The sequence below is a fragment of the Podarcis bocagei genome (assembly GCF_964188305.1).
Source record: "Podarcis bocagei genome assembly, chromosome: 14".
Taxonomy (NCBI): Eukaryota; Metazoa; Chordata; class Lepidosauria; order Squamata; family Lacertidae; genus Podarcis; species Podarcis bocagei.
Genome location: NC_138139.1, coordinates 7,663,272 through 7,682,994, shown reverse-complemented (window position 1 = coordinate 7,682,994; position 19,723 = coordinate 7,663,272). Strand labels below are relative to the sequence as shown.

At 45.2% G+C, this 19,723-nt stretch overlaps 1 protein-coding gene across 2 annotated transcripts in view; it reads right to left on the bottom strand.

Annotated features, from left to right (window-relative positions):
• The window catches only part of ALPK3 (alpha kinase 3), a 74,795-nt gene extending 61,742 nt beyond the window's left edge, over positions 1-13,053 (bottom strand). For both annotated transcript variants that reach the window (XM_081169175.1, XM_081169176.1), the window contains exon 1: positions 12,828-13,053. In XM_081169175.1, coding sequence (XP_081025301.1) covers positions 12,828-12,988 — 161 coding nt within the window. In that variant the 5' untranslated portion in view covers positions 12,989-13,053. The remainder of the gene's footprint in view (positions 1-12,827) is intronic.
• Between the last annotated feature and the right edge of the window lie 6,670 nt (positions 13,054-19,723).

The following is a 19,723-nucleotide window of genomic DNA, read 5'->3' as shown; positions in this document are numbered from 1 at the left end:
GTCAGAACGAGATTTGGGGCAGCGGATTGGCAGCCCACCTTCTCCACTGTGAAGGATGTGGATGGGACTGGGTTCCAGGCCCCATTTCCTCGGCACTGCAGGAGAGTAAATGGTGCTGGATTCACCCAGGAGACAGCCACCAGGGACTGCACACCGGCCGGGCTGGGTGACCTCTGCACAACTTGACCCCAAGGTGTCGACATACCTCTCGGGGAAACCAGAGACCTGTTTGAGCAGGATCTGGTAGTAGCTCAGCTGGAGCACGAAAGCATTCCAGAAAGCAGCTATATATAAATAGCCCCGTTCTTTCTTAGTCAGCTGTTCACCTCCCTAACAGCCCTGCTTGCGAGCCATTCCAGACAATAACGTCTCCTTGCAATAGAGCCCTCGTTATTAGCTCATTTATTAAGGTGGTTCCAGAAGTCCATCCCCTGGAGAAGTGCCACCATGGCACATGGGACACAGCGTGGGTTGAAGGAATCAGGTGACACAAGGGGCTAATTGGGTTTCATTTGGTGATATAAAGTTTCCAGTGTTGACCTGCTTCTTCAGTTAGCGTCGTTCGTTGTTCAGGTGCAGAAGAGACCAGGGAACCTGTTGGCCTCCAGATTGTTGGTGATCATCAACTCACACCAGTTCTAGCCTTCATGGCCAATAGTCCAGGGTGATGGCAGTTGGATTCTCACATCTAGGAAGGGGGTATCACATGTTCCCCATCTCTGAGCTACTGAGCTGCTCTCAAATGACCATCCCACCTTACCTTAGCTACTTATTTGACCGGTCCCAGCCTGCCTCCAGACTGTCAGCTCTATAGGATGAGCAAGTAAAATCCTCAGTGATACACTGGGCAATAGATATTGGTCATAATATAGATATGAAAGCATGGGAACAATTGTGGAATATGGATATAACATTTACAGCATGTTACAGTCTAAGAGAAAATTATTTGAAAATGATGTATCGATGGTACCTAATACCGAGTAAATTGGCAAAATTGTACAAATTAAATAAATGTTGGAAATGTAAAGAGAAATAATTTTTTTTAAATCATATGTGGTGGTCTTGTAGTAAGGTTAAAGCTTACTGGGAAATGATATACAATGAATTGGAAAAGATGTTTAAAATAAAGTTTGTGGGGGGAAAACCAGAAGCCTTCCTTTTGGGAATTATAGGGACAGAATTACCCAAACTATTTAGAAATATTTATGTATGTGACTACAGCGGCAAGAATGTTACCTGCCCCAAAATGAAAAGAAGAAGAAGTCCCAGCGAAAGAAGAATGGATATAAAAACTTATGGAATATGCAGAAATGGCTAAACTTACCAGAAAAATAAGAAATCAAGACAACAAACTTTTTATAAAAGAATGGAAATGGTTTATGGAATACTTACAAACTTTAAACATATAAGAACATTGACAGGATTATTGTAATAAACGGCAGTTTTATAGGAGTATATATTTAAAGTAGATGAATAAATGAACAAATTAAGTTATCTTGGATATGCAGAAAATATTAAAAATAAATTTAAGGAAGTGCAGAAAGAGGGGGAAGGAAGTCGGGTTTTGAAATATTGAAATGATTGTAAAATTATTGAAATGAATAAAATTGAAAATAAAATCATCATCATCATCTGGTCACCTCTACCAGAAAGTCTGACACAAATCTGAAGAAGATGGGTCAAAAATGCTTCTAGTCACTGTCCTCTATTAAGAGCCAGTGTGGTGTCATGGACTAGGACTGAGGAAACTCAGGGTCGAAATCCCCCTTCTGCCAAGAAGGTCAGAGTGTGACCATGGGCTGGGGACTTAACTCTCCCCATTGACCAGGCAAGGGCAAGGGCTGGAAGCCCAACCACATCTGGAGGGTACAAATTCCCCATCCCAGCTGTCAATAAATGCATACCTATCGCCAACCTCCAACACTCCAGCTGTGTTTTCCCTGTCTGGGCTCAGAGACCCAGTGTAAACCTGGCTCAAAGGAACATGCAGCTGGGAAGAAGTGGTTGCAGGAGCAAAACCAGTGAGCAGGGGAGTTCAGCCCCTCTGCTCTGACCATCCCTTCCCTGCTTTGAATCGCCCACTGTTGCAGCGTGACTGTTGCAGCGTGACTGTCCCTATTTCGAAAGGCCAAAGTAGACATGACATTTGCCATGTGGTCTGGCGTTGCATATTTCATTTTTCTTCAACCAAGAGCTGGCACAGGGAGCAGGCACTAAGCTTGATCAGGGCTGTGGCGTGGAGGAGGGGGTTTGTAAGCCTTTCCCCACTGAGATTTCAACTGAAATCGGAGCGGGGGGGGGGATAGGCTGGGAGTAAAGCCCCCGCCGGTGTCGATAGGAGCTCCCCCCCCATTGCAAATATGGGAGGGGGGTTTTCTGCTCAGGCCCGTATTGGGCCCAAAGGGTTAAAGCCCTGCTCTCCCAAACCACAGTCCCAACCCAGCTCGCCCCCCTCCCCAAAGGAAAATGGAACTCAGTGCTTGGAAAGTTTATTTTTAAAAGCATTTTTTTCCAGGTCAAGTTCAAAAAGGAACGAGTTCCATTTCAGTTCAATTCACAGTTCTGTTATGTGGTCCTCCATGGATTTTTTTCGGCCTTCAGAAATGTACCAGCTGCTCTGCTAAAATGAAAAATATACTTAAGAAGACTAAGAAAGCATAACAGTATGCACACGGGTAAATATTGTGGACAACTGTTCTGTTTCATGTCCCCAACCATTATGATATTCAAGCCAAAACAGCAGAGCCACTTTTCAGACAGCTAAAAATTGTAATTGCAATGGCCACAATCATACACAGCAAAGTGTGATGAAATCCCTATCTGCCAACTGTGCATCTATCTAGTATTCAATTAAAATTAAAATTGGATTGGATTAAATATCACCCAAAGTGCCACAGCAAATGGAACTTAATTCATGTTCAGTTCACCTGGGAATTATAGGAACTCATTTCAGGTATATCGTAATTTTGAGATTTTCGAATTAATTCATCAAATTGGTTAAACTGAATTAGATCATTGCAAGCACTGGTGGAACATCACAACGCCAAATGTCATGTCCAACATCATGTCTCATTCGGCCCCATGACACAATTCACGCTATTTCAGCTAGCTAGGGCTTTGGGGAAACAAGCCTGTCCCTTTAGTCCTTTGAAACAGGACCACTTGGTGGACAAGCCACGACATTCCCAGTTCCCAACATGGAAAGTACAAGTGGAGGAGCCAGAGAGAGTGACTCGAAGGACAGCCTCGCAGGGGGCTGAGAGCCAGGGGGCTGATGCAAGAGACATTCTACACAACAACCCTGGAGCATCACCACTGCACAGGGCAAAGCTTAAAGACCTACTCTGGCTCCCAGTACGTTTCCGAGCATAATTCAAAGTGTTGGTGTTGACCTTTAAAGCCCTAAAAGAAGAAGAAGAAGGAGAAGAGCTTGGCTTTGATATCCCGCTTTATCACTACCCGAACGAGTCTCAAAGCGGCTAACATTCTCCTCTCCCTCCCCCCCCCCACAACAAACACTCTGTGAGGTGAGTGGGGCTGAGAGACTTCAGAGAAGTGTGACTGGCCCAAGGTCACCCAGCAGCTGCATGTGGAGGAGCGGAGACGCGAACCCAGTTCCCCAGATTACGAGTCTATCGCTCTTAACCACTACACCACACTGGCTCTCTCTAAACGGCCTCGGTCCAGTATACCTGAAGGAGCGCCTCCACCTCCATCGTTCTGCCCGGACACTGAGGTCCAGCGCCGAGGGCCTTCTGGTGGTTCCCTCGCTGCAAGAAGCCAAGTTACAGGGAACCAGGCAGAGGGCCTTCTGGGTAGTGGCACCCAACCTGTGGAACGCCCTCCCACCAGATGTCAAAGAGAATAACTACCAAACTTTTAGAAGACATCTGAAGGCAACCCTGTTCAGGGAAGCTTTTAATGTTTAATAGGTTATTGTATTTTAGTGTTTTGTTGGAAGCCACCCAGAGTGGCTGGGAAAACCCAGCCAGATGGGCAGGGTATAAATAATAAATTATTATTATTAAAGTGGGTCTGGGTCAATCTCTTTGCAATGCAAATGTCTTTTTAAAAAAGCCAAAATGCTCATCTCCATTACAGATATTTCTCTTCCACACCAAAAAGTAATCCTCAGCCTGAGAGAAGCTCAAAGGGGATGCCCATAAATGTTCTTGGGTAGTAAAGGTCAAGGGACCCCTGACAATTAAGTCCAGTCGCAAACAACTCTGGGGTTGCAGCGCTCATCTCGCTTTACAGGCCAAAGGAGCCTGCATTTGTCCGCTTCCGCGGACAGTTTTTCCGGGCTGCTTCTGGCGAAACCAGAGCAGCGCACAGAAACACTGTTTACCTTCCCACCGGAGTGGTACCTATTTATCTACTTGTTGCTGTGTGCTTTTGAACTGCTAGGTTGGCAGGAGCTGGGACCGAACAACAGGAGCTCACCCCATTGCGGGGATTCGAACCACCGACCTTTCGGCAAGCCCAAGCGGCACTGTGGTTTAACCCACAGCGCCACCCACGTCCCATTTTTTGGGTAGTAGTGAATTAATTATAATACAGAGGTACCTCGGGTTACAAACACTTCGGGTTACAGACTCTGCTAACCCAGAAGTAGTACCTCGAGTTAAGAACTTTGCCCCAGGATGAGAAGAGAAATCGTGTGCCGGCGGTGCGGCGGTGGCAGGAAGCCCCATTAGTGAAAGCACACCTCAGGTTAAGAATGGTTTTTGGTTAAGAACGGACCTCCAGAACGAATTAAGTTTGTAACCCGCGGTACCACTGTAATAACAACAACAATTTTATCATTCATATTATTATTTATACAATTGCTGTGGCCAGCAACATGAGCATTCACATAGCTGCAAAGGCACTGGAGAAAAGAGAGAGTTGTGCTTTCACAATGTGTTGACTCTTCTCTGTCAAGTTTGAAGAGCAGGATTTGAATCCTAAATATCTTTGAAGCATGCAGACCATCTGGGAAGCATGTGATTGAGGGGTACAACCGGCTGAGGCATGCCCAGTGCATGTTTTCGCATATTTACAAGAAAGAAAAAGGCGATAGCATGGCTTCTAATGAATCAGAAGACTGGTCCATCTAAGCCAAACAGACTGACAGGTGGCCTCTATGTCCTCCAGAGAATGGTCCTTCCTAGTCCTGGTAACTTGAACGGAGTAAGTTGCTCCTGAAGAAACCAGAGGCCTTTCTCCTGGGCATAGTCGGCCAATTGGTGCAAAAGAAAGACAGAACTTTTTTTATGTACGCCACAACAGCAGCAAGAATACTAATCGCCAAGTATTGGAAGACACAAGATCTACCCACTCTGGAAGAATGGCAGATGACGGTGATTGACTACATGGAATTGGCTGAGATGACCGGCAGAATTCGAGACCAGGGAGAAGAGTCGGTGAAAGAAGACTGGAAGAAATTTAAAGACTACTTAAAGAAATATTGTAAAATTAATGAATGTAAGAAAGATGTTGGATAGAAATTAAGCGGTTTCCAGCTGTAATGCTTTAAGAGATATGAAAAAAAGGATTATAAATGGGTAAAAAAATTATGGTAAGGATTTGCTGAGCTAACAAGCTGAACTGGAATACAAAGAAGGGAAGTATGAGGAGGTTGGAGGAACTAAGGGTATGGAAGTTATGTTATTGAAAATTAATGTGTGTTTTTAACTGCTTATTATTTTGTATGTTTATTTTTCATTTTTTCTCATATTTAAATTTTTTTCCTCAATAAATATCTTTTTTTAAAAAAATGAACGGAGGAAGTTGCCTTACAGCAAGTGGGACCGTCTAGTTCATTAGCATCTATACCAGAAGTAGGGAGCCTGTGGCCTTTCAGATGTTAGCACAGAGGTACAGAATCAGAGTTTGAAGAGACCAGTGTTCAAAATTCCCCAGGCGCCAGGCGTGTTTTGTGACTGGCACAGGCTCCATTGGCCACCATGGAGAGATCGCTGGATGCCAGGTTGGCAACTGGCTAGCTGGCGTTGCGGTGCTGGGTGCAGTGGCAGCACCACAACAAAAGATGTGCATTAAAAGATGAGCATCTTGTGCTTCTGCGCTGCTGCAAAAGTCAGCTGGCTCGCTAAAGGTTACCATTTCCCCAAGAACTTCCTATGCAGTAAAATTCCCAACATGTTTCATGTAGGAACATTTATTGCATCGCTATCCTGCCCTTCATTCAATTAGCTCTCAGCAGCATACGCACCGTCAACAACCCAGCAGTGTAAGTTAGGCTGGGGTATTATAACTGGCCCAAGACCGCACAATGAGCTGTATGGGGAGATGGGGATTTGAATTCAGGCCTTCGCTACATCACCCTTGATTGCTACTGATGACGGTCAACAAGAGTCCTGAAAAATCATTTGTTATACTGGGGGTGCCTTTAGGGAAGAATGCCGTAATATGTGAAGCAGCTCTTTATCTATAGACATCTTAGACCTTGGAGTGAATCGACAGATTCTAGAGAATGTGTGGCAGTCCATGTTTGGAATCTACAAGTTTGTCTTGCAACTTGAGCTAGTCTATGTCACACAACATCGCTTGGGGGGAAAGGCTCCTTAAAAAAAAATCTGAATCTACATCAAGTAGATACAGCTATCATACATTTTAAAGTCAAATCACCTCTGTGACTAAACCCGCATTCCCCAACCAGGTGTCTTCCAGGTGTTGTTGGACTACAACTCCCATCATTCATTCATTTATTTATATTCAAACAATTCCTTTACCATTTCATCACTGTCGTCTCTAAATGCTGTGCAAACAAACCAATTACAAGACGACCAAACATGAGTTAAAGCTATAAAATCCAATTTTAAAGACTGCTGGATTTATTTTTGGCTTTTTTAAGTTTTCAGTTGGCGCTGGACATTCAACAGGAACGAGACTGGTCTAACCTCAATTGGAAAGAAGATCCACAAAACTGGACCCACAATACTGAGCACACGTCTCCTTGTGAATGTGAGCCTTGCATCCAAGCCACCCACGGGAGATGAGGAGCCCTGAATCCCTGAAACAACCCAGTGATCAAGGAGGGATGCACCTAGACCTAAGTTGTTAAGAGCCTTTGTATCACACCCTCAGCCCATCTGGTGAACCACTGTCACTGCCAACTGGCTCTTACAGCGAACGATGGGCAGGCGTCAAGAGAGCAAGATGCCGGTCGCATCATTGCAAGAGTTGTTTCCACAACATAGACCAATATGGACCCCAAGGGTGTGGAAAGGCACTGTACTGAACACCTCAGTTGAAAGTGCAATGAGAGGAACAATGGAGCTGGGCACCTTTATCCTCAGAGCACCACGCAAATTCAACTTCTCATGCTGCTGAGTGATCCAGAGGCCCGCCCACCATTGCTGGTACCACCAGCCTCCAGACCACCTGAAGCAGCTCTGCTGGACGGCTCTTTGAGGATGCAACGGAGGTGGCAAAATAATTCTTTGCCACCTTCTCTGCCGCTTGGTAGGCAGAGGTGTGACCTACAGGGTTCGAAATTCCCTGGACACCAGGCACGCTTTGCGACCGGCAAGGCTCCAACTGCGACCACATGGAGATCTGTGGATGGCAGGTTGGCGACTGACATCTCCACCTGGCTGGCTGGCTCTGTGGTGCAGCGCATGGCAGCACGGCGACAATAATAATAATAATAATAATAATAATAATAATAATAATAATAATAATTTATTTATACCCCGCCCATCTGGCTGGGCCTCCCCAGCCACTCTGGGCGGCTTCCATAAAAACCAAAAATACAATAAAATATCACACGTTAAAAACTTCCCTGAACAGGGCTGCCTTAAGATGTCTTCTGAATGTCAGGTAGTTGTTTATCGCTTTGACATCTGCTGGAAGGGCGTTCCACAGGGCGGGCGCCACTACCGAAAAGGCCCTCTGCCTGGTTCCCTGTAGCTTTGCTTCTCGCAATGAGGGAACCGCCAGAAGGCCCTCGGCGCTGGACCTCAGTGTCCGGGCAGAACGATGGGGGTGGAGACGCTCCTTCAGGTATACTGGACCGAGGCCGTTTACGGCTTTAAAGGTCAGCACCAACACTTTGAATTGTGCTCGGAAACGTACTGGGAGCCAATGTAGGTCTTTCAAGACCGGTGTTATATGGTCTCGGCGGCCGCCCCCAGTCACCAGTCTAGCTGCCGCATTCTGGATTAGTTGTAGTTTCCGAGTCACCTTCAAAGGTAGCCCCACGTAGAGTGCATTGCAGTAGTCCAAGCGGGAGATAACCAGAGCATGCACCACTCTGGCGAGGCAGTCCGCAGGCAGATAGGGTCTCAGCCTACGTACCAGATGGAGCTGGTAAACAGCTGCCCTGGACACAGATTTGACCTGTGCCTCCATGGACAGCTGTGAGTCCAAAATGACTCCCAGGCTGCGCACCTGGTCCTTCAGGGGCACAGTTACCCCATTCAGGACCAGGGAATCCTCCACACCTGCCCGCCTCCTGTCCCCCAAAAACAGTACTTCTGTCTTGTCAGGATTCAACCTCAATCTGTTAGCCGCCATCCATCCTCCAACCGCCTCCAGACACTCACACAGGACCTTCACTGCCTTCACTGGTTCTGATTTAAAAGAGAGGTAGAGCTGGGTATCATCCGCATACTGATGAACACCCAGCCCAAACCTCCTGATGATCTCTCCCAGCGGCTGCATGTAAAACAAAAGATGCACGTCTTGTGCTTCTGCGCTGCTGCGTGAGACAGCTGGCTTAACCGGCAGCAAACTTTGCTCCTGCGCTGCCACGCGAACTGCAATCCTAGGCACATTTTCTTGAGGGTCAGAAAGCCCCTCTGGATGCAGCGGAAAAAGATCCTTGCCTACACTGCCAAGCTTGCCCAGCCTGGTGCGCCCGTCTCTTTTCGTTGAAGCTTGAATTTGTTTTTCACCCCCTGCGTTCCAGTCGCCTGCCAGCCTGCTGCACCGCCCACAGCTTTCCTCAGTAAACCAAGGAAAACAGCAAACTCTGCAGCACCAGAGAGGAGCCCCATGAGAGATCATGTCAACAGCCCTCCACGCCTCACGCTCCCACAGCAAGACCAGGGCTGTAACAGGATCACCCGCTCAATCCATTGGGAAATCCAGCAGAGCATTTGGGAACATATTCAGTTCCATTAGTCTCCTGGGGCGGAACATCCACATTGTTTCCCCCCCCCCCCACATCGCTGTCCTGCAAGGTGAGGCTGCTGCCAAAAGTCCAGACTTCATCCCTGCTGCCCGGGCTGATGGGAGTCGTAGTTCAACAATATGTGGAGAGTTCCAGGTTGGACTCACCAGCTGCAGTCACCTGATTAGTCACTGTTATGTACTGAGTTGAATAGGATCCAAAATGCAGCAGTCTGATTAGTCCTAGAACAATAGGATTCAGAATGCAGCAGTCTGATTGGTCCTAGAACAATAGGATCCAGAATGCAGCAGTCTGATTGGTCCTAGAACAATAGGATCCAGAATGCAGCAGTCTGATTGGTCCTAGAACAATAGGATCCAGAATGCAGCAGTCTGATTGATCCACAGGCGCCACCCAATGCAACTCCAGGTGGAAGTTAATCCGCAACCTGATTGGCCTACAGGAGAATCCCGGAATTAGCCAATCACGTGGCGCCCATTGTGTAAATAATGGATAAGCAGACATTTTGGGGGAACTTGCATTCCTCACTACTAGGAGCTGAATAAAGAGCATGAAATCCACACTCGACTCAGAGTATATTTCAGTGACCAAACGCCAAAGCTGCCCAGGATTTTTGTAATCCAAATGTCCATTGACTCAGGTGATGGCCCTCCAGGCAGAGCAGGACTCGCAGATCTAATCATCCTCCCTGCTCAGACGTGCTCAGTTTGTAGTCTTGCTGTCCTGAGCACAGCCTCACAGGGCAAATCTTATATACGTCTACTCAAAAGTCAATGTGGCTTATTCCAACGTAAGTTGGTATAGGATTGCAGTCTTAAAACAACTCTTTCAGCAAATGATCCAAGAACTAGGAAACCCAGCACACCGTTCCCAAGACTGCATGCCATTGTCAGTCCAGAAACTCTCCGAAATGTCAATAGTTGCTCACATAAGAAAAATGGTCAGCAACGAGGAGAAATCAGGGCTGCAGGCTGGCATTGATTTCTGAGTTCTCCGAAGTTGAAAAACCACTGCGGTGATCTCAAAAGTTGCTAACAGTCCACAAGGATGACTCACTGGCTCACTCATTAGGTTGACTCACTACAAGGGAGGATGGCTAAGCTAAGACTTCTTATGCAAGCATGAACTGCAAAGTGCCACATGTTCCACACTCACAAGAAAGCAATCTTTTAGTGTGGCACTGGATTTCTCTGGAAATCCCTGTCTACACCTTCACTGTACTGCTTTTCAATGCCTGCTAAATACATTTTTTGTTTTGGTAAGCCTAAACCCAGCCATTTAGTTCTATTATGCATATGTGCTTTTAAAACTTGAGTTTGATCATTTTGTTGTGTCGATGGTTTTTAAAGTCTGTTTTTAATTGCTATCTTTTAAATGAATATTTCATACTATTTAAAACCGCTTTGAGATTTATTTCGCTGATTAAGTAGTACACAATTCTTGCTTTAAAAGAGGGGACGATACAATATCATCATTTGAACAAAGTATTTAAGAAAGATAGGATATGAGGGTTTGGGGAACAAATATCACAACTGGAGCAAGATCTGTTGGAATGGAATGGAAAAGTGATGTCTAAAATGTAAGATATTATTGGAATGGGAAACAAAAGATGTGCAAGTAAAATCCTCAATGATACTCACTGGGCAATAGATATTGGTCATAATATAGATATGGAACCATGAGAACAATTGTGGAATATGGATATAAAATTTACAGCAGGCTACGGTCTAAGAGAAATTGATATGAAAATGATATATTGATGGTCCCTAACACCGAGTAAATTGGCAAAAATTTATAAATCCAAATCAAATAAGTGCTGGAAATATAAAGAGAAAGGAGGTTCTTTTTATCATATGTGGTGGTCTTGTAGTAACATTATACCTTACTGGGAAATAATATATAATGAATTGAAAAAGATGTTTAAAATAAAGTTTGTAAAAAAAACAAACCAGAAGCTTTCCTCTTGGGAATTATAGGGACAGAACTACTCAAAGTGTATAGAAATTTATTCATGTATGCAACTATAGTGGCAGGAATGTTACTTGCCCAAAAATGGAAAGAAGAAGAAGTCCCAGCGAAAGAAGAATGGTTATAAATGAAAGAAATGAAAGAAATACAAGAAATGGTGAAACTTACCGGAAAAATAAGAAATCAATATGACAAACTTTTTATAAAAGAATGAAAATGGTTTATGGAATATTTACAAATAAACTGTATTATTATATTAACCTGCGGTTTAAAAGATTATATATTTAAAGTGAATGACTAAATGAGTAAATTAAGTTAATTTGGATATTCAGAAAATATAAAAAACAAATTTAAGGAACTGCAGAAAGAGGGGTAAAGAAGTCGAGTTTTGAAATATTGAAATGATTGTAAAATTATTGAAATGCATGAAACTGAAAATCCTAATAAATAAAAATAAAGAGAGGGGAAGAGAGAGTTCTCTAAATCAGCCCTTTCACTTGTATACATAGAGCTTCCATTATTGGTCCGCAGCTTAATAATAGCCATTTGGCAGCTGGTGCAGAGCCAATTCCGAATGCCCAGGCAGAAGTCGCCTCTGCAAGCCTTGGCTTGCCTGGTTGCTCTCTGTCCTCCCAGGCGATTCTCCTCTTCCTCATCTTCTCCTGGGTATCCCTCAAGGCCAGCGAGAATGCCTGGCGCATCACGCCCGCTGATCCACTAGGTCCTTTGTTAGCAGCAGGGAACGAAACAGACCTCTAGGAAATTGCTTCCTCCCTCCTCCTGGTCCATTGGCCAAGTTCACCAGGGCACCCAAAAGCCCTGGGAAAATAATCTGCTTTATCCCTTTGTCGGCCTCGAGGAGGAGGTTCATAGCCTCACAAAACTATCAACTGTCCACAAAACTGTAGATTTGTGAGTGTGTTGTTTACTTGTGGTTGCTCACGAGAGAGAGAGAAAAGTGCATTTTGCACATTCTCCAAGGCACACTTTCCTTCATTTATACTTCCAATGCGGAGAGGGGAGGGAAGCAAGGCCCAACGCTGAAATCTGCACAATTTAAATACCTCTGGCACTTTAATAAAGTACATAAGGTAAGAAGAGCCCTGCTGGATCAGGTCCATCTGTAGCCCAGGGCTGGGGAAGGGTGCTGGAACACCTCTCCCATTATCCCTGGGTCCACGGGCCAGGCTGACTGGGGCTGATGGGAGTTGGAGTCCAGCATCCAGAGAACCAAAGGTTCATCCCCCCCCCCCCCAGGAACCACAAACCAGACGCATGGGAAACTGCCCGCCCCGATTTCATGCCCCAGGTCGCCTGATCCTATGAGATAGGCTGCCACTGGACGTCGAGGCTCCATGCCGGTCCACCTCTCCTCCTTTCCAAGCCCTCTAAGCGAGCGGTCCCCTCCCTACATCTGGTGGCAATGAGTTCCACAGGTTCCTTCTCCCTCCTTTCGACCAGCCCTTCCTCTGACCATCCGCAGTCTCTCTCTCCCGAGCATCGATTCGCTTCCCAACACGAAAGAAAAGCGCTTGGTGCCCATCTGTTTCGTGCCGCCTCGCCGGGAGGATGCCCCCCGACGTAACCACAAACGCTTAGGGCGCCTCGACGTTTCCCCTACCCTGATCCCCCCACCCCACCTCCGGGCCTGGATGCCAACAGCGCCCCCACATCTCCCTCCAGGGCACCGATTTCTCCCCCGCGCCCCGACGGCGCGTACCTGTTCTCGGGGCGCACGCTCAGGAAATAGCTGCGCCGCTCGGGCCGATGCTCCACCAGGGGCCCGTTGTCCTCGCCGTCGCTGCCCTGGCCGGGGCTGTACGCCGAGTAAGGCCCGTTGCCCGAGTAGGAGCGGCCCAGGGGCCTCCGCCTGGAGCCCATCTGCCCCGCAGCGAAGAGCGACGCTCGGTCTCTCCCGGCCGGGAAAAGTGGGGAGCTGGTGGCGGCGGCGGCAGGGCGCGCGGGGTCCCGGGCGGCTCCCAGTCCGCTTCGACGCCGCGCAGCGCGGCAGCCGTCAATCACGCGCGGCCGGCCGCCGAACCCGCTATTTATAGTGGTCCGCACATGGGGCTGTCACTCAGGGACGGCGGGGCGGACCCGCGCCCGGCGCGCTCCCTGCCCGTCGGGGCCCCCGCGCTGTTGGCTCGCTGCGAGACGGGGCCGACGGCACGGCTGTCCTGGCGCAGTGCCGGATTTAGCTGTAAGCTAAACAAGCTATATCTTAGGGCCCCACACACTTGGGGCCCCCCAAAATTTAAAGGAGAAAAAAACTGGATGTGCATTTCCAAATTATAAGGGGGGGGGGACAAAATAAAACCTACATACAGCAACAATGTTTTGTTTTGTCTTGTGTTGTGTAGGCTCCTATGATGTAATTAATGGGCCCTGTTGCATTGTACAGGTTATTATAACACTTAATTTCATATTTATAAAGCTATTTATAATTATTAGTAGTTTGCAACATATATCACCTGTTATTATTTCACGTTATAGCAAGTTTCTAGAGACTAGATTATGAGTCTTTGTAAATTGTGTTTCTAAAGGAACTTTTGTTATTGCCAAATGCCAATGTGTTTGCATTATTAAGTTTGTTACAAGTAAAAAATCATTTTAAGTTAGAGCTTAGTAATTATTTCACTATTAATATGCTTCTTAATTGTATTTCACTATCGATATACTTCTTCTTAATTGTATTTCAGTTCAACAATTCCTTTGATAAAATGCATATTTTGTTATGTGCAAATGGCTTTAGATACCTATTAGGTCCATAAATTACCATATAGCATATATTCAACACAAAAAAGCGACAATTTGTTGTTGACAAAGGACAGCTGGACATATAAAGGGTCCCATTACCTTCAGGGCCTCATCAAACCTAAATCTGGTCCTGGTCCTGGGTATTGAAACCTGGGGTGCCACCTCGGGGGCGGGTGGGGGGGCCATTGACGCATGGCTAAAATAGAAATGCTTGTTCTTTTTCTTGGGTGATCACTCGCAACACCCTGCGGGGGGAAAATGGCTGATGGGTTTTGCATGCAATCTGCACATGCCGATTTATAAGGTGGCGGTGCAAACAGGGCTGTAGCTAGGGGGTGGTGAGGTGGACCCCTGCCAGAGGCGCAGGCGGGGGGGGGAGCAAAATTGGCTTTAAAATATGTCCATAAATATGTCTATAAATAAAAATATAGATTAGTGTGTGAGGAATTGAATGGGTGGAGTTGGGGGGGTTGGAGGAGAGGTGGAAAGAAAAGCTAATTTGTCTGTGGCTAGGGGGCGCATTCTGGATGGTTTGGTCAGGGGCGCAAGATCACCTAGCTACAGCTCCGGGTTCAAACCGATAACACGGGGCTCTAATTTCTAGAGAAATTCAATCCCTTTCGCCATAGTGGAGAAGACTCTCACTGAGAGTTGCATGCCGGTTTGCACATGCTAATTTATAGACACTAATGCAAACTGATGAATATTTGCTATATTTTCAATAGAAATTCAATTGTTTCAGGAATGGGAAACTTGTTTGGGCAATACATGTTGGTCATAATATAGATATGGAAGCATGGGAACAGTTGTGGAATATGGAGATAAAATTTACAGCATGCTATGGTCTAAGAGAAAATCATATGAAAATGATATATTGATGGTACCTAACACTGAGTAAATTGGCAAAATGTATAAATCCAAATCAAATAAATGTTGGAAATATAAAGAGAAAGGAGGTTCTTTTTATCCTATGTGGTGGTCTTGTAGTAAGGTTAAAGCTTACAGGGAAATGATATATAATGACTTGGAAAATGTTTAAAATAACATTTGTAAAAAAAAGCCCCAGAAGCCTTCTTTAGGGAATTATAGGGACAGCACTAGGTATTATAGGGGTAAAGGTAAAGGTACCCCTGACCGTCAGGTCCAGTCACGGATGAGTCTGGGGTTGCTCACGCATCTCGCTCTATAGGCTGAGGGAGCCGGCGTTTATCTGCAGACAGCTTCTGGGTCATGACTAAGCTGCTTCTGGCGAACCAGAGCAGCGCATGGAAACACCATTTACCTTCCCGCCAGAGTGGTATCTATTTATCTATTTATCTATTTATCTATTTATCTATTTATCTATTTATCTATTTATCTATTTATCTATTTATTTATCGTATTTTTTGCACCATAACACTCACTTTTTTCCTCCTAGAAAGTAAGGGGAAATTTCTGTGCGTGTTATGGAGGGAATGCCTACGGGTGGCATCCCTACGGATTTTCCTCCTCTAAAAACTATGTGTGTGTTATGGTCGGGTGCGTGTTATAGAGCGAAAAATACGGTATCTATTTATCTATTTATCTACTTGCACTTTGTGCTTTCAAACTGCTAGGTGGGCAGGAGCTGGGACTTAGCATCGGGAGTTCACCTCATTGCGGGGATTCAAACCACCAACCTTCTGATTGGCAAGCCCTAAGCCAGGGGTCAGCAACCTTTTTCAGCTGTGGGCTGGTCCACCGTCCCTCAGACCATGTGGTCGGCTGGACTATATATTTTTTTTGGGGGGGGGGACACGAATGAATTCCTATGCCTCAGCAGAAGCGGCTTAGTCATGCAGGCCACAAGACCCGGAAAAACTGTCTGCGGACAAACGTCGGCTCCCTCACTCAGCAAAGCGAGATGAGCACCACAACCCCAGAGTCATTCGCGATTGAACTTAACTGTCAGGGGTCCTTTACCTCTACCTTTAAGCTGCCCAGAGTGGCTGGGGAATCCCAGCCAGATGGGCAGGGTATAAATATTAAAGATATTATTATTATTATTATTATTATTATTATTATTATTATTATTATTATTAGGATCCTAAGGGAGAGGCTTGAATTGAAGGACAATTCTAATGGCCAGACTGAGCCTCTAAGCAATGAGTTTAGGGCCTTTCCAAGGACTGGTTTTCAGCCTGAAGCATTAACAGGTGCTGACCTCAGGTGGCAGTTGTGGAAATGACAGCAGGTTTTGCAAGCTCGGTATCGCTGTGGCTACTCTGCAGTTCTCTCTTTGTCTCTGCCTCTCTCTTTAATGACTATTAAAGTGGCATAATGGTGCTTTTGAAGAATGGATGCTTTTGAATTCTGGTGCTGGAGGAGACTCTTGAGAGTCCCATGGACTGCAAGAAGATCAAACCTCTCCATTCTGAAGGAAATCAGCCCTGAGTGCTCACTGGAAGGACAGATCGTGAAGCTGAGGCTCCAATACTTTGGCCACCTCATGAAAAGGGAAGACTCCCTGGAAAAGACCCTGATGCTGGGAAAGATGGAGGGCACAAGGAGAAGGGGACGACAGAGGACGAGATGGTTGAATAGTGTTCTCGAAGCTACCAGCATGAGTTTGACCAAACTGCAGGAGGCAGTGGAAGACAGGAGTCCCTGGCATGCTCTGGTCTAGGGGGTCACGAAGAGTCGGACACGACTAAACGACTAAACAACAACAACAACAATGGTGCTTTACCTGTATAGCGCAGGTAGGGCCACTTTTGAGGAAGAGCTAAAGGCAGCTGGTCTCTCAGCAGAACTGATGTTGTAGCCCTGCTTCCCTTCCCTCCCTCTGCTCTGCAGCCCAAATATATGGCTGCTGTTAGAGGTCTGTGGATCCTTGCACAGGTGGTGGCAGCCCTTTTTACAGAATGTAATTTAAGAACATTGGAAGCGGCCTTAAAGCAGCTCAGACTATTGGTCTGCTGAGTCCAGTCTTGGATACTCTGACTGGTATCAGCTCTCTAGGATGCCAAACAGAGGTCTTCCACACAGGACTGGCCCTATATATTTTGGCACCTGGGGAAAACCACAAAATGACATTCCCTTCTGCATCAGGAAAGAAGAGGTGGGGTAATGCACTGTGCTAGAGGATGCATGATTTTCCATTGTATTCTGATTGCTTCTCTTATTTCTTTTATATTGTATTTTATTACATTACAATTTGAAGTCCATAGAATAAAATGTAAAATGCAACAATAAAATACAATATAATAAGTACAAAAAGCAATTGAAGCAATCAGAACACAATGGAAAATCAATATGAATATGGGATTGTCTTCACCTGCTGTTCACGGCTGTTGCTCCCCATGTTCTTCACAGACACACTGCAGACCACCTAAATTAAGCTTGCAAAACCCTTACAGAAGGTGCTGCACGGATTTAAGTTTGAACCTGAAGCATGAACATGAAACACAAGCAGGAATGGCTGATGTATAACTCAGACCTGAGCTATCCAGCTCAGCAGTGATAGCCCCACAGAAGATTACGTATTTGAGTTTCTGACCCATCTGCCCACTTGATCTTGCTGTCTGTGCAAGCAGAATGGAGAAAGGACAGGCGATTCAGAAAACTTTATCCACTGTGCAAGCACTTGCTATATCTACACTTTCTGACGCTCGTTAATGTCCATTACACCTTTTCCAAAACTACTTGACAAGTTAGGGAGATGCTTGAAACGAGAGGCTTCGGTAGCAAAGATGCCAAGCCTGCTCTTCGAGGCCTGAGGTTCTTGGAAATAAAAGAAGTCATTAACAAGGCACAAACAAAGGACATCATCAGTGTGTCAATGCGCCCCTGGTCTGAAATGAATGAAATAACCTTTTACATAATCCCATTAGCATTTTCAGTGAAAATGATGGCATTTGAGCAGATAGTTAAAAGAATGTTTTTTTCCGTCTGCTTCAGAAAGGCCAAAAGTATTTATCTGATTTAATATTTTAGGATTGATATTAAACAATAGAGAAAAGCATGTGGCATGCTGTGAGTCAGCTGCAGACTACCCAGCTTTGGCAAGGTGCTCCAGCTGTAGGAGTTATGGCAGGCAACTTCCCGGCAGGAGACAAAACAGTTCATGTCACTGGAGAACCATCTGCTTGCTTCATTTGAACTGCATGGAGGGTTCTAAAAATGTCCCTTCTGTTCACAATATTGATTACATTACAATATTGATTACATTACAATATTGATTACATTTGTATACTGCATATATAACTTGAGTTCTCTCAATTGCATTTTTATAGAATCATAGAATCATAGAGTTGGAAGAGACCACAAGGGCCATCGAGTCCAACCCCCTGCCAAGCAGGAAACTTGAATTAATTATGAATTAATTATTATTAATAAATAAGGTTAACCCTTTTATGCCTGCAAGTGTAAGTTAGTATATTACAGCACTTGCTACTTCACCTTTTCATGAAAAAACAGAACCTTTTTCAGCCAAAGTGCAAGGGAATATACACATGCAAAATGGTTGTGGGATATTGTTTAAAGAGTTAACTGGGATGTGACCTAATCTGGATTTTTTTGTCTGTGAAATGTTGGAGAGTATGCAATCATCTTCATGTGATTCTATGATTATTGAATGAAACCTAGTTGTATACCAGTGAGTAAATCACTTCCAGTTCTGCTCTGCAACATCTCTGCTTGGACTGATTGACATAACAAAGTCTTGCTTGGCCCAACACAATAGCAGCCCTATATAAGGAAAGGAGAAAAAAAACCAAAACTCAAATATACTGAGGGTCTGATTGTCAGTTGTTTCAACTCCAAGTTCTTGTCTGTTCCTTCCTTTGGACTGCGTTGTCTGGACTTTGGTTTCTTGCTGGACCTTGGGTTTAGATTATTGATTTCATCTTCTTATGAAACTTTTGGGGAACTGCCTGTTCTGTTCAATCTGACCTTTGGCTGCCTCCGCTCAGTCCCTGAACTGTCCCAGTTTATCTGAAACGTCTTTTCTTCAGACACAAATCCTACAAAGAATAGCATTGCCCCATTCCCAACAGTAAAAGGTATATTTAAAAATCACTGATAACAACTGATAACAACATGAATTTACTGGAACCTGTTGAAATTTGAACTGACAACTGGATTTTTCATGGAGACCTACAGATCAAAATGTGGAAACAAAACTGAAAGCCAGAAGTGCTTAGTGGGCTTCTCATATGAGTAAGAATTCCAAACACCATGAACTTTGAGCACACAAAGCCACCGCTGCTTATATAATCTTCCTACTAGATACTGTCACAAAACAGATAATAATACTAATAGGGAGGCTCACCTGTCACCTTCATTATACACCTTTAGGTTCCAGGTGAAAACGTTCCTCAACCAGGTAGTATAGCATCTAGATCAAGGGAAGTAATAGTGCCGCTGTATTCTGCTCTGGTCAGACCTCACCTGGAGTACTGTGTCCAGTTCTGGGCACCACAATTCAAGAAGGACACTGACAAACTGGAACGTGTCCAGAGGAGGGCAACCAAAATGGTCAAAGGCCTGGAAACGATGCCTTATGAGGAACGGCTAAGGGAGCTGGGCATGTTTAGCCTGGAGAAGAGGAGGTTAAGGGGTGATATGATAGCCATGTTCAAATATATAAAAGGATGTCGCATAGAGGAGGGAGAAAGGTTGTTTTCTGCTGCTCCAGAGAAGCGGACACGGAGCAATGAAGCCAAACTACAAGAAAGAAGATTCCACCTAAACATTAGGAAGAACTTCCTGACAGTAAGAGCTGTTTGACAGTGGAATTTGCTGCCAAGGAGTGTAGTGGAGTCTCCTACTTTGGAGGTCTTTAAGCAGAGGCTTGACAACCATATGTCAGGTCTTGGGCTGAGAAACATCCTTTTAAAT